General features: G+C 43.1%; 2 protein-coding genes across 4 annotated transcripts in view; one reads left to right on the plus strand and one right to left on the minus strand.

Annotated features, from left to right (window-relative positions):
- Window positions 1–900: 900 nt before the first annotated feature.
- On the plus strand, window positions 901–4677 carry tmem127 (transmembrane protein 127). Its single transcript, XM_086112398.1, has 3 exons — window positions 901–1552; window positions 1636–1800; window positions 3041–4677. The coding sequence occupies exons 1-3, from the start codon at window positions 1315–1317 to the stop codon at window positions 3349–3351; spliced, it is 714 nt and encodes a 237-aa protein (XP_085968524.1). The 5' UTR covers window positions 901–1314; the 3' UTR covers window positions 3352–4677.
- Window positions 4678–9257: 4580 nt separating this feature from the next.
- igsf9b (immunoglobulin superfamily, member 9b) overlaps window positions 9258–15068 on the minus strand; it is a 29395-nt gene continuing 23584 nt past the window's right edge. Inside the window, exons 19-22 of one of the 3 annotated variants that reach the window (XM_086111284.1) lie at window positions 11633–14917; window positions 11309–11478; window positions 10930–11141; window positions 9258–10742 (exon numbers count right to left, since the gene is read on the minus strand). In XM_086111284.1, the coding sequence (XP_085967410.1) occupies window positions 10942–11141; window positions 11309–11478; window positions 11633–14917 (3655 nt within the window). In that variant the 3' untranslated portion in view covers window positions 9258–10742; window positions 10930–10941. Of the gene's footprint in view, window positions 10743–10929; window positions 11142–11308; window positions 11482–11632; window positions 14918–15068 lie in introns of all 3 variants that reach the window. The other 2 variants (XM_086111282.1, XM_086111285.1) reach the window with 2 other exon arrangements.

A 15068-nucleotide genomic window follows, 5' to 3' on the forward strand; every position in this document is an offset into this window, starting at 1 on the left:
GCGGGGGACACCCTGAATCAGTCGCCAGCCAATCGCAGGGCACACAGAGACGAACAACCATCCACGCCCACACTCACACCTAGGGACAATTTAGAGCGTCCAATCAACCTGCCATGCATGTTTTTTTTGGAATGTGGGAGGAAACCGGAGCACCCGGAGAAAACCCACGCAGGCCCGGGGAGAACATGCAAACTCCACACAGGGAGGCCGGAGCTGGAATCGAACCCGGTACCTCTGCACTGTGAAGCCGACGTGCTAACCACTGGACTACCGGGCCGCCCCTGTAGGACAAATATATAAAATAAATTTACATTTTTGCACTGATTACTAGAACACGAAATTATAGACCTTGTGGGGTCGTATGGTGGTTATAAGATTTTACAAATATAACATATTTAGGCTTTATCCCAATAATCTAAAATAAAAAATATTATGTGAGATATACTGTATATGCAAAGTCAGGAAAAAAAAGTTCAACATGTGATTTTATTATTTTATACAAACAATACAATTCGAAATATTGCCATGCGTTCTGGAAAGTGTGTTGTTGCAGCTACCTGTTGTGAAAGTGCTATATAAAGATGAATTTGGTTGAGTTATGTGTTATACGTGTACACCCAGAAAAAAAATGTCTCAATTTAATTATTTATAATTTTATCTGTGGTTTTATTGTTCTTGTTTTGGTTGTAAAGTGTCCTTGAGTGCTTTGAAAGGCGCTTATAAATGAAATGTATTATTATTATTATTATTAATTGGAAACGTGACGTATTTGGTTTATATTATAAGAGTGTGCAAGAGAAATTTACACTTGCTATTTTGACATTCATCCATAGAGGTCAGCACTGAAGACTGTGTACCTAAAAAGCATGTTGAGACAGCGGCGAAAAAGAATTTGGTGAACAAGGAAGTCAATAAGTCTACGGGAAGCTGTTGTAGGCTGTCTTTTGTTTTGTTTGTTCTTTGGTTTCGTTTTTTCGTCGCAATCGTTATTTTTACGAGGACAGTTCTTTGGATTAAATTCAAAATCAGTGGTCAGTTTTCTTTTGTTTGTTTACTTGGTTTTGGGTTTTTTTGGCGACAGTATTTGACGTTAGTTTTGGGCTAGCTTTAGACGCTAATAATAGAGCTAACAGGCCTGAAGGCCATCTGTTCATCGTTTGTCGACGATCCATTCTCTTGATCACCCGAAAGATTTTGGGACCGCGGCGATCGAAACATTTGCTTGCTGTTCATCCGATACGTTTTAGGCGTCGCTAAGTGTGCTCTTGGGAGCGGAGTCCTCCGGACCAACTAATTACCAAGGACCGGACCAGCATGTATGCCCCACCGGGTTCGACCGGCCCTGGTGGTCGTAGAAGGAGAGGGGGTACTCCTTTGCCCAAGCAACCAGAGCGGAGCCTCGTCTCGGCTCTGCCCGGAGCACTTTCCATAACAGCCCTGTGCACGGCTCTGGCAGAACCAGCATGGCTCCGGGTTCATGGAGGCATCTGCCCCCGACAAGAGCTCGGGGTGGCAGATGTCCTGGGCTATATCGACCCCAAGCTCCTGGGTGGTAAGGACAAGGACTCCTGTGTACACTCTGCTGGGAGACGCTGATATTTGTGTAATAAGTTGTTATATGACTCGGTCTTTCAGATAACTGCCTGAATCCACAGACCATATTGTTGCTCCGAGTGATCGCAGCCTTCTGTTTCCTGGGCATCTTTTGCAGCCTGACTGCATTTCTACTGGATGTGTTTGGACCTAAATATCCTGCCCTCAAAATCACGCGGAGATATGCCTTTGCACACATCCTCACAGGTCAGCCTTCCTATCTTGACTTTTGACACACTTCCTGGCAGTGAGTCACAGTACCAAAATTCGGACTGACAGAATATCTGCATAAAGAATCTCAATACCGGTAAAGAAACAATACCATCGCCAATCATTAAAATATTAGCTCACGACTTATTGCATCTCTGAAGTTCGGGCCAGGTGCTCTATATGGCTTAACTACAAACAGTATTGGTGAACTTCCTAGTCAAATGCAACCAGTCGAGTGCAAGTTTCCTTGTCGCCAAATAATTTACACTTCTTTGACTTCTATTTGAAGGGAAGTCATTTAAATGTGTCACATCATAAAATTAAGGACGCTGGTGTTTGTCAATATTGGAGGTGTTCGCTCCTCTGCTCTGTGTGGCTTTTTAGCAGGCTGTTGGCTGCCAAAGGGAAATATTTCCTTATCTCACTTCCTGCTTGTTCTTTCTGCACAAGTTGCAGCTAGTCTGCAGGAGTTTAGAGGTTGTGGCCAATTCTCTTGTTTCCTTTTTCTAATAGGGTTGACCAGCACCACTTTTTCAGAGTGCAACTACCTGTACTTACATTTATGTACTGACAATATTTGCAATTTTGATGGTGTATTATTTTAATTGGATATTGTTCAAAAACACAAAATTTTTACTTTGCTGCACCGTTTGTGTTCAAAGGTTGATCTTGCACTGCTTTTTGTTAGCTTGTCTATGGGGTTTGACATGAATTGTTAGCACTAAGCTGATGGAAATTTGCAAGACAAAGTTTTGTGGTTGCATGAAAAGACATGTAATTCTTTTTTTTATTTTTATTTTTTTACTTATGTTTACGTGCGTTGCACATGCAGCACATTTGACAATAAAGTTGACTTGACTTGACTTAAACTTCAAGTGGTAGTCTCAATAAACCGTTGCACACGTTGAGTCTTTGAAAGAACTGTTCGCCATCTTCCAAACTGCAGACTGTACGCACAAGGGATGACAGAATTGATAGTACGTCTTTGACAGCCTGTTATCGATTACTGTAGTGTCGGAACGCTGCAACGAGCTTTGGCTTCAGCTGTACAGACACCGTTACCTGCACTGTCACTGTCAGTCTTGTTACTAAAAAGTACATTGTATTGTTTTATTTGACGGTGAGGTTTCAATACTTTTCTAGTCATGAGGTATCTTGCAACCCTATGTGCTGGTCATGATTTGTTTCCAAGTGTCTCATTTCCCTAACAGTGTTCATCTGTGTTGCTTCCTCACAGTGTTGCAGTGTGCCACAGTCATAGGCTTCTGCTACTGGGCTTCAGAGCTCATCTTGTCGCTGCAGCAACAACACAAAAAATACCACGGTTCACTTGTGTACGTCACCTTCGCCATCAGCTTCTACCTGGTGGCGGGTGCCGGCGGGGCCTCCATCCTCGCCACGGCCGCCAACCTCCTGCGCCACTACCCCACCGAGGAGGAAGAGCAGGCTTTAGAATTGCTCTCCGAGATGGAGGACAGCAGCGAAACATTCCCCGTCGACTACGACATTAGCAACCAGTTTCAGCCTCCGCCCGCGTACACGCCTTGACAGGGCGCGCGGCGTCATTCGCTTGAGGAGTCAACATGCTCGCAGTCAAATGGATATATTTGCAAATACTCTCAGTAGCTGAATGCGGTGCGTGCGGCAAATGCGCACGCTCAACGACTGACAAAGCGCTTGGTTGCATGAGAGCTAAGAAATGGTTCTTGCTTTCACAGATGTTGATTTGCATGTAAATGTCTCGTAGGACTCACCTCTTCATCTAAAGCAGAATGCTAACTCAACATGGCTGATGAAGTAATTGATCAAGCAGCCTGATCAATGCTGATTAGTACAATCGAAGCTGGCTGATGACCACTGTTTGATTGGCTTCCTAGTGGTTTGAGCATTCTTTTTTCTTGTTTGGTTTTTTTCCCCTCAATGCTTCAACAAGATGTACTGTATGTGCTTTGGTTACTGATACTTCAAAAGTACAGAAAAACACGAGGCATTTTTTTGACATTGCTTTTTCTACAAAGTAACAAACGGCCATTATTTATTGATTAGTTAGATGTATCACTTTTCCTTCTCTGTCGTTGTTTAGTCTTACATGGTCACATTCTATGCTTGAGATGACACGAGAAAATACATTTTCTTTGCCAGGAGGACGACAAGCTCTCCACCACCGATGGAGATTAAGTAAACCGCTTCGCTCTAAAAGTAAGATTCACGTTGTACAGAAACCTCACTGCGTTAGTTGCTGTTGTTATGCCCTTAATATACAATTTTGTTTCAATACAACTTTATTTGTACTGTGTGAATCAGTCGCGTTTCTGTTCATGTAAGAAATGTTGTGTGCTAATCTTAAAACCTTCTCATGGCATTTGTGCAAGAAGGATTCAAATTGTGATTAGTCTGGTTATCCAAGTTGATTGTGTGCGTTCCCGTTTCACACAGTTCCTTCTTTGTATTACTTGATTTTGGATTATTGTTCATCATCGCTTTGTAAATACTGTTTATACATAAAAAAAAAGTAGTAAAAATATAACAGAACTATTTGTCTTTTGTTTTGGCATTTGCAGCTACGAATTTGAGACTATCACCAGATGTTGCACATACAGTACATGCATATGACCAGAACTGTTTGGACCTTGATGTCAGAGTTTTTGTACTCACTCAAAATTTAATAATGAAGTTCTACCTTTGCCTTACATATTATTTTAAATCCGCACAAACTATTAATGTTGTGGATGGTGTATGAAAGTCATATTTAGTGAACAATGGTGAAACTGCATTGGAAAAGGTGATGATGTAGGAAATTTTGTTTGGTGCCGTTCCAGTGAGTTTTATGAAGATGACTGCTTCCAAAACAAATAAATAATAACACGCACATTTCCACAGCCATCGATGATATGGGTTGCATGATGACTGTCAATACATGTTCAAGAAAAGACGGGTTCCATTAACATTTTAGACAATTTTCTCATACTATCAATTGAAAGAGCGTTTGGTGATTATGCAATCATCTTTCAAGATGATAATGCATCTTGACATGCAGCAAAAATGTTCCTTGAAGAAAGACACATCAGGTCAATGTCATGGTCTGCAATAATTTCAATCCAATTGAAAGTCTTTGTTGGAAATTGAGGAAAATGGTTCATGACAAGGCTCTAACCCGAAAAGGTAATCTGGCAAAAGCAATCAAAGAATGCGGGCACCAGACTGATGAAGAGTACTAGTGTTTAGCACTCAATCAATACATGCCGTTTAGATTGGAGCTGGAAGAAAAGGCAGAGGTGGTGCAACAAAGTGCTTGTGCTAAGGGCTGGACATCTGACACCGTGACAACATGGTTGAGACCTCATTTTTTATCATACAATCCAAAAATCATGTTTTTTGAAATGCATTGCTCCCATTTCCAGAAACTTGCTTTACATATTTATGATACAACCAGTAGCAAACAGAAGTAAAGTAAACTGCTGGGTTTAGAATTGTGAAGAAGTAGGAGATGTGTGTGTCCTCGTGCTTTTTAAACATCATTCAAAAGAATACACTAACAATCATAGCCTGCAAAACAGTGTCAGCTCTGATTGGCTTTTAGCAGGCAACTGCACGCGATAGAAAGACGCTAGATGCCATTTTCTAGTAAGCGAAGCTCAGCAAAATATTTATTTTTGTTTAAGACTTGATCCTGTTTGTAAGGAAGAGGATTGGCCCTAACCCTCTTCCGTAGTACTTAGTTAGTCGATTCTACTTTATCGTTTGAAACCTCCCACCCACTGTGATATTTCTGTGATTGATGGCCAGTCGAGACGTTGAGACTCAAGTTGGTAGACGGTGTTACGTCGAGTAAGAGCCTTAGGCTACAATTTAACAGTGTTGTGTCCAAGGACCGGCAACCCGAGGCCAAGGCCAAGGACTTGACTCCGAGGCCAAGGCCAAGGCCAAGGACTTGAGAAATTTTCCGAGGCCAAGGCCAGGGACCAAGGACTGATTTTGAAGCTGAGGCCTAGCCGAGGACATGTATAAAACAATGCTATCATACCACTTGGCAGGTCTTCATGATTTGCAACACCCCTCCATCATAACCCCTTGCACTCCCTAACGCTTGAATGAAGTGTTTTTATTCAAAGAGTAGAACAGTCAGGGTACGTGTTATTTATACTGAGAAAAACAAAAAAGCATATGATACACATTTATGAATTAATGTTTTAGTGCAGTAGTTTCTTAATGTGAAGTAAATCAACACTCAACAGGCATGACATGGCACGGAAGACAAGTTGAGAAATGACTTTGCATAGAAGTCAATCACTGAGTGCAGAAAAAGCTGTAATCTCTGCAGTGATAATTTTACAGTTTACCAGCAGCGAGTCAGAAAAGTATGAGTCCCATTATGCATTGAGAGAGTCCCAAATTTTGAATTCTGAAATGGTCTACTTATTCAATTGCATATGATAATAACACAAACAACAACATATACATACAATTATAAACAAATGTTGCAAAAATTTAAATAATTCAGGAGCAGGCCTGAGGATTTCGGCTCTTTGAAGTGAACAATGAGTCGTTTTTAGACGAAAAAAAACGACCATGTAGAGTAAGGTGTTTTTAGCCCCAAAAAAACCGACCGTGTATAATAAGGCGTTTTTCGACGAAAAAAACGACCATGTATAGTAAGGCATTTTTAGCCCCCAAAAAACGACCATGTATAGTAAGGAATTTTTAGCGTCAAAAACGACCATGTATAGTAAGGCATTTTTGGCCGAAAAAAACCGACCATGTATATATAGTAAGGCGTTTTTAGCCCAAAAAAAAGGACCACGTATCGTAAGGCGCTTTTAGCCGAAAAAAATGACCATGTATAGTAAGCTGTTTTTAGCTGAAAAAAACGACCATGTGTAGCAAGGCGTTTTAACCCCAAAAAAAACGACCATGAAGAGTAAGGCGTTTTTAGCCGAAAAAAACGACCATGTATAGTAGGGCGTTTTTGGATGAAATTTGTAGCTGAAAAAAACAACCATGTATAGTAAGGCGTTTATAGCCCCAAAAAACTACCATGTATATAGTCAGCCGTTTTTAGCCAAAAAACATGACCATTTGTAGTAAGGCGTTTTTAGCCGAAAAAAAAAACGACCATGTTTATTAGTAAGGCGTTTTTAGCCGAAAAAAAATGACCATGTATATTAAGGCGTTTTAACCTGAAAAAAAACGACCATGTATAGTAAGGCTTTTTGAGCCGAAAAAAAAAACGACCATGTATAGTAAGGCGTTTTTGGACGAAATTTTTAGCCGAAAAAAAAACGACCATGTATAGTACGGCCTTTTTGGACAAAAAAAACGACCATGTATACGAAGGCATTTTTGGACAAAATCTTTAGCTGAAAAAAACGACCATGTATAGTAAGGCGTTTTTAGCCGAAAAAAACGACCATGTATAGTGGGGCGTTTTTGGATGAAATTTGTAGCTGAAAAAAACAACCATGTATATAGTAAGGCGTTTATAGCCCCAATAAAACGACCATGTATAGTAAGGTGTTTTTAGCCGAAAAAAACGACCATGTATTTTAGTAAGGCGTTTTTGAACGAAATTTTGTAGCCGAAAAAAACGACCATGTATAGTAAGACCTTTTTGGATGGAAAAAAATGACCATGTATAGTAAGGCATTTTTAGCCGAAAAAAACCGACCATGTATATAGTAAGGCGTTTTTGGACGAAATTCTTAGCCGAAAAAAACGACCGTGCATAGTGAGGCGTTTTAGCCCCAAAAAAACGACCATGTATAGTAAAGCGTTTTTGGACGAAATTTTTAGCCGAAAAAAACGACCATGTATAGTAAGGCCTTTTTGGACGAAAAAAATGACCATGTATAGTAAGGCATTTTTAGCCGAAAAAACCCGACCATGTATATAGTAAGGCATTTTTGGACGAAATCTTTAGCCGAAAAAAACGACCATGTATAGTGAGGTGTTTTTAGCCGAAAAAAATGACCATTTATAGTAAGGCGTTTTTAGCCGAAAAAAACGACCACGTATAGAATGGTCTTTTTACCCGAAAAAAAAGACCATGTATAGTAAGGCATTTTTGGACGAAAATTTTAGCCGAAAAAAAACGACCTTGTATAGTAAGGCGTTTTTAGCCGGAAAAAACGACCGTGTATAGTAAGGCGTTTTTGGACGAAATTTTTATCCGAAAAAAACGACCATGCTCCCCACTGCCTGCTCTTTTCGTCGAAAAAATGTTGTCGATTGTATTGAGAGACCAGCCAACTAATTCCATGGTTAGTTCTTCGAAAGAAAATACGGTAGGAGGCTAGGAAAAGTTAGACAAAGACAGCACAAAGACTAAGTGGCGAGCAAGGAGAGGGTGGGGGTTGGGGCAGGAGCTGTGCAAAAAGCGTCCGCCTTCGTCGAGAGCCAAGCAGAAAAAAAACATCAATATGGGTTTCCTTGGATGGAATTTATTAGATTCGTTCGTAATTTTTGCGGTCCTTATACAAGTGTTTCGAGGCTCTAATCCCTCATCGTGTCCGAGGACCGGCAATCCGAGGCCAAGGCCAAGGACTTGACTCCCGAGGCCAAGGCCAAGGACCAAGGACTTGACTCCGAGGCCAAAGCCGAGGACCAAGGACCGGTCCTCGAGCCGGTCCTCAAGGCCAAGGACCGGCTCGAGGAACACATCTCTGCAATTTAAGCATCTTAAAAGAACACACAGCTTTGCTATGTGGCATGAAATCCAATATATTACTTAGGAGTGGAACAATCTGCATTGAATTAACTGCTTATTCGTGTAGCGTCGTTTGAAATTTTAATTAAAGACTGTTTGGAATATTGCTTTGCTTTCAAGTCATCTAAGATAATGAATTTTGTATCCAAGGCTGAAAAATGTCGCTCTGCCCAAGTGACTTCAGTTGATGAGACAAATAAATGAGGTACTGTACTAAAAAGGGAGGATTCAGGGCAAGGTCAAACAGTCATCGCCCGACTCAGAAGATGCATTTTACACGGTGATGACACGCTCTGGACTCCGGAGATTTATAACTTGACTCTGTTGATTTGCTGTCAGCATTCTGTCCGGGTTGAATTTGGTTTAAGTCATTATACTACAAAACATGCACAATCTTTTGAGATACAGAAGATATATCAGATATTCTGTCTCATTTAAATATTTTTTCGTGGTTAATTTCAAATGTATTTATTTCGCTATTGGACAATGCTTGATCTTTTTTTTTTTTCACTCGACAAACACTCCCCCCAAAAAACGAATGTGAAAATTTAACAAATACGAATAATTAAAACTGAATAAAAACTTATTGTGAAAAATCCAACATGATCATAATCCTCATTATTACTGAACATTAATAACTTTTATACTGTATACTTTATACAGCTCAAGAGATGTGCAGTTAAACCTAATCATGCGTCCCATAACTGTTTGCTACATGGGATGAACAACAAATAAAACCATCAGATCAATATTGACAGAAGATTTACAAACCTTTTTTATTTCTCCAATAAATCATTTTATTCATTACAAACATATAAAACCACCAAAACAATATATAAAATATTTCCGTTTCCAAAGTCGTCACTCCAGATGTAGCTTCTCATTTGGGGTTATTTTAGTAGAAACCGTTTGCAAAGTACGTTACAATGTCACAGGTTGACATGTGACCAAATCAGCTTTCGTCATTTCTCAGCTTACAAAAAAAAGGGCACAGAGTTTATAAAAGACTGAATCATTCACAGTGCTGTCTTCACATCAGTGAATTGTAAACATGTTTGCATATCAGAACTCATTTAAAAAACACGAAAGCATAGCTCAAGGGAGAAAAAGGCAAGAAAACATTTTCCTGTATGACTTATTCCGTCCAATTAAATTTTTATATCAATGCAAGTAAAGATTTGTACATCTCAACATATAAACATGCGGAGAGTTAAAATGATTTGAGGGAAATAGGAGATTCAGAGGCAAATGAAACTAAAATACCTCTACCGAGAAGAATAATTAACATCACCAACATCACCTGAGGTGCTTGTACTAGAGGGTAAGAACATTAATTATATTAGATTTGAGAACAAGAATCGGGGAAAGGGTGAGACAGAACACATTTTCGCTTGGAACAAAAAATTGTCATTAGCTTTCTTCATTTTTAATAAAAACAAATTATCTTAACCTGAAATAACACCTTCATCGGTGTTGTCAGCTGCTGGTTACACTAAGGGCCGTCGCTCAGTGGAAAGCCACGGTGATGAAACACTTGTACATTGCGCAGGGCTCTGTGCCACTGATTTTGTGGCGAGTTCAAAATTTGAATCGCAGATGCACAATGTGTCGACGTTGCAAATTATAGCCAATCACAATGGACAGAAGCTTTCACACAAGCAAAAAATCAATTTCACGGTTCTTAGTGAGCAGATCTGCGATTGGTTGGCAAGCAGTTCAGGGTGTGCCCTGCCGAATGCCTGAAAAGCTACGCACGCCCGCAACCCTCGTAAGGATAAAGCGGTTCAGATAATGGATGGAGGGAAGTGAGCAAGACAGCTAGCCACCTACTGCCAAGTCATTAAAATACAGTATGTACAAATACTGCTTTACAACGATACTTAAGCATATTTATAACGTCATACCTCCCTATGGATGAAATAGCAAGGGTTTTAGTAAAAATATTAACTAGCGTGGGGGTGAGCGGCCAACTGTCATTTTTTGCAATGGTCAAGTCCTAGTCGGGTTTGAAAGCATCGCATAGGAAGTGGCAGCCCTAATGCAGTTTGGTTCCAGTCTTGTTTCAAATATGTGTTTGTGGCTGATTGTCAAAAAAAAAAAATCAACATCGTTGCAGAAGCTTTTATAAAATTCAACAATCCCTTCTAAGCAGAAACAAAAAGAGTCTTTCCACGTGAAGTGAGACTGCTCATGCATCACCCCGTTGTTTGCTACTCGCTGTCTTTCTCAGACGCACCTGTGGGAACAAAGAGCATGGCAGCATTGAAGTATAGCTCTGAGGAGAATGACTTTTTTTACTGAAGGAATTTGCATGCAAGCACAAATTGACGAAACATAAAAAGGTGTGAGTGACAGGCAAGAGGCAGGCAGGCGAGCAATGAAGGGAAATCAAGGAAGAGAGGGCAAGCCAGAGAGTGACGGACCGAATTCTGCTTCTACAGCAGTGCTGTGTTGATGTCAGAGTCCGAATCGTGTCCAGGGGTGAGGAACGGCTCGTGGGGAGAGATGGACTCCTGAGTCCGCCTGTACTCTTGGTACTCCTGCCGGAGAGCGTTGAAACGCGCCTCGCTAAGGGATTGGCGGTACTGGCTGCAAGGTGTGTTGGAAACAGGTGGGCAGGCTGGGGGAGGTGAGCCTGAGGGAGGGCACGGGGAACAGGAAACGCATGGATGGATGTCATGGGAAAAGCTCACGATAATCACAACACTTATGGGGCAAGCGCATGCGACGCCATCACATTCAATGTCAATCCCAAAGGGCGCATACATGCAAGACACGGAAACATCGAGAAAGTGACATCACCTTTGTTTCTTTGGTCCTGGAGGCCAGCAGGTTGATCGCAAACAAGCCTCCCTCTGCTTCTCTGGAAATCTGCTTGTGACGGATCAAACCTCAAGGCCTCCAGGACTTCAGAGTCCACGCATGCGTCAGCAGAATCCCACTCATAACTTTCATCTACTGACGTGTTCCTTCTACTGGGATACACAAAAGCAAAAAGTCAGAATGATGCAATGCCATATACAGGAAGTGAGACAAAAACAGCGTTATTTTGGCAACGGGAACAAATCCCTCCACCGTGAGAAAAGTCTTGTTTGTTGTCTAGTTCCCGGTGAGGTAATGTTTCACCTTTTCGATCTCCTCTCAAGCGGATCCAGCTCAGCTCTGTGCCGCTCACTCTCCTCTGTGGTTTCGGGGGAGCTGAGCAGTGTGGGAGTGATGGAATTTGACTGGCGGAAGAGACCGGCACTGCCCCTCCCGCTGCTCTGACTGGCATAGCTGGCCCTGCCTCCTTCTCTGACCTCTCGAGGCTCTGTCTCTCCAAACCTCCTCATCATTCTGTCTGCCTGTCTGTAACTGTCAACCTCCCTCTGAGGGAAAGGCATGCAGATGGGTGAGGGCCAACTGATGCCTCTGGGCAGGTAGGACCTCGGGGGACCCGTTCTGGGATACATCAGCCTCATGTTCTCCGGTCTGGGTCCGGGCCAGGGGTGATGATTGGGAACTGGGATGCTGGTGGACATGGGGACGTATTTGTACTGAGCAGATCTCAGCATATCTTGGTAAGAGGGGGACCACCTTGAGGAATCAGAGAAAACTGCCGCTTGCCTTTGTGGATCGCAGTGTTCCGACACTGGGGAGACTGGCCTTTCTCTGGGTGGGTACATGGTAGGGGTGAAGTAGGAGGGACTAGATCTTTGCGCACATCGGGGCCTATCCAAACTCCCCGCGGTGGGACGCCTGAGGGGGATGTACTCTCTCCAGGAAGGACCTGGCCGGAGAAAGGAGGATGGAGTGCGACCTAAGCTGTAAGATTTCACCCTGACATCTGGGTTTGGGAGCTCATCCCAGTAACATTTCTCAGAGATGTATGTCCTCGGGCTCTCAATGTGCTCCCATCTCGGGGAGCCAAAACTGATCGACTTCTTAAGGAAAGGTCGGGGGGGTCCCATACCTGAGAGTGTTCTACAAGGGCCGACACTTAAGGATTTCTTCAGAAATGGCACAGGGGCTTGGCTTATTCGCAATGCAATGTTATTGGTCCGATTGCCCTGAGAACCTTGTTTTGGGGATTGCTCTGATAAAGACTCATTACTATCCATGAAGCTCGGAGAACGTTTTGACACAATGTCCACCATGCCTTTTGCGGCACTGAGCAAAGTGTGAGCTGGTCTGGAGCCCGGTCTTGACTCACCGCTTTTAGTTTCAGCACGAATCTGTGTTTTTTCATTATATAGTTGTTTGCTGGTTTTTTCTGGAGCAGGTGAGAGTGGTCTTATGTCGTCTGGAAACCTTACTCGAGGCAGAGATTCCCGTGCTTCAACCTGAGGCCTAAAGCCATGTTTTTCTCGAGAATGTGATGGTTCAAAGCAACCCTTCATTTTGCTTGATTCGGTTTCTGCAATTTCCTGGACATGAACCTCCCAGTTTTTAGGGACTACATCAGGCTTAGCCACGATGGACTGTACAGATTTTTGGTCCAAAAAGTGTCCGGCGGCAGCTGTAACTTCAGCTTGTTCCGCAGGATCATCTACGCTCATCTCAATAAAACCTGGAAGGCTTAGATATTCCAGAATTGCACTCGTCTGCAGTGACGACATTTTAGGAGGGGATGCAGCTGGCTTGGTCTTGAATGACCCTGACATTCTGGGGATAGAAAATTGGGATGGATCACTTTCAGCTTCTTCAACAAGATTCAGTGTCGACATAGGGCTGGGACTAAGACATTTTTCGCTCCTCCTCGAGTGCGCTCGGACACCTTCTCTTTCTGATCCAAAGCTGTGATGGTCTTCAGAGCCTTGATGTTTACTCTCTGTGCCATTTGATTTAACTTGACGCTCACAGAGTGAGGTTGGGACACCTGGGGGACCGGGATCCCTTGTGGCCGCATATAATGTCGAAGCGGTAAAACCTGGACTTGCAGACCGCTTGCTGAAGACTAAAGGACTTCGAGAGGCTGAGCCCCAATTTCGAGTGCCATACGCATATGAATTCCTGGACCGTGACGGAGCACCTCCAACACTAATATTTTCCCTGAGGCCCTCCGTCATGGACTTACTACACAGATCTGAATCTCTGTGAGGACTCAGTGACTTGGCTCTAGGCGACATCGCCAAACATCGAACTGTGGAATTTTCAAATGTCGCATCCGTGGAAGACATGGGAAGGGAGGTGTTCTGAGTCACTGGAGAATGTGATAAATCAGCAGCAAGAGAGTCCGTAGTTTCCGCGCACGAATGAGGATGCTGTAACTTCTGTAATCCTGTCGATGTGGTCTCCCAGTGGCTCTTTCCTGGAACAAGGTGAGTTATGGCTGTAACAGGGCTAATGTCCCACTCGATGTGAGATGGAGGAACTCGGTCCGTAGGACTACTCGTGCTCCCAAAGTAACACGCCCTTCGATAGTCTGCTACCCGACTCGTGTGGCCTGAGGGCTTGTGTTTTTGACGGAGCGTAACATCTTGGAGTTTCCATACAGGTTCTTCATCGGACTGGGATACGCTCCATTTAGGGCTCTCTTTTCCACCGTCATGGTTTCTGTGATTGGTCGTATAGCGTTCTAGCTCACGCTCCATTTCCTCCCTCTCCTTGGCCAATTGTAAGCACTTTTTGATGCTGTCGCTCTCCAGTTCGCTGTCGAGTTGTGTGAGAAGCGTGCTGTCATCAGTAAGGTGACTGGCCATAGGTTGATAGTCTGAGGACGGTGGTCTGTCTGCCTCTCTATCCAAAATATAGGTTCTCCTTGACAAAATGGGGAAAAGGTCTTCAGTGCGGGCTGGCAAGCGGTGCCTTTTCATAGAATCACTGGGTTTTTTCTCACTGTTGTCCGAATAGAAGCTTGCTCTTTCCAGGAGGTTCTCTGAGCCATGTTCATCATCAGAGTAAAAGCAGCCATGACGGGAGAAGTTCCGAGCAATGGCCCGTACTCTTCCAGGGGAGGACATAGGCCTGCTAAGCTCCAACACATCCACAGTAAGTGGCGAATTCTTCTTCTCGTCCTTGTCGGAACTCAGGATACTTGATTTTGGGGAGTCCCTAAAGGATGTCCGGTTGCTTCCCGAGCCACTTGCACCGCCGTTACTTTGCAATATGTCCTTGAGATTTTTCTTATTGGAGGGACTGGAACTCTCTATTAGAGGTTGGATTATGAAACGTCCATCTGGGCCTCTGTGAATAGACTCTAAAGATGTTGGGGAGGGAGCCTGGGACCCCAGGTGGCTCTCAAGGAGTGTGTAATGCGGTGGTGGAGATGAGTTGGCCAAAAGTTGCTTGCGCTGGTCTTGGTACTCTCCTCGACTGCCTTTATCGAAAGAGGAGCGGCCGTATTGTGAGGAGGACGTGGGGAAGAAGGGAATGGATGGACACAACTTCAGTTTCAACACACTGTCTGGGCTGCGGGGAGGAGAGCAAGCTCTGAGGGGGGGGAAAAAAAGGACATGAGCAAAGAATAGAAAGTGATGATGACAATTACAGAAATGTAATAGGTACAAACAGTGCAGGAGACAAGAGTAAAACTTGAACTGCAGGAGTTGGAACATTATGATTTATTTGCAGTTGTCTTTTT

The sequence above is a fragment of the Hippocampus guttulatus genome, chromosome 5 (genome assembly GCF_054856545.1).
Source record: "Hippocampus guttulatus isolate MCC_2025c chromosome 5, RoL_Hgut_1.0, whole genome shotgun sequence".
Taxonomy (NCBI): Eukaryota; Metazoa; Chordata; class Actinopteri; order Syngnathiformes; family Syngnathidae; genus Hippocampus; species Hippocampus guttulatus.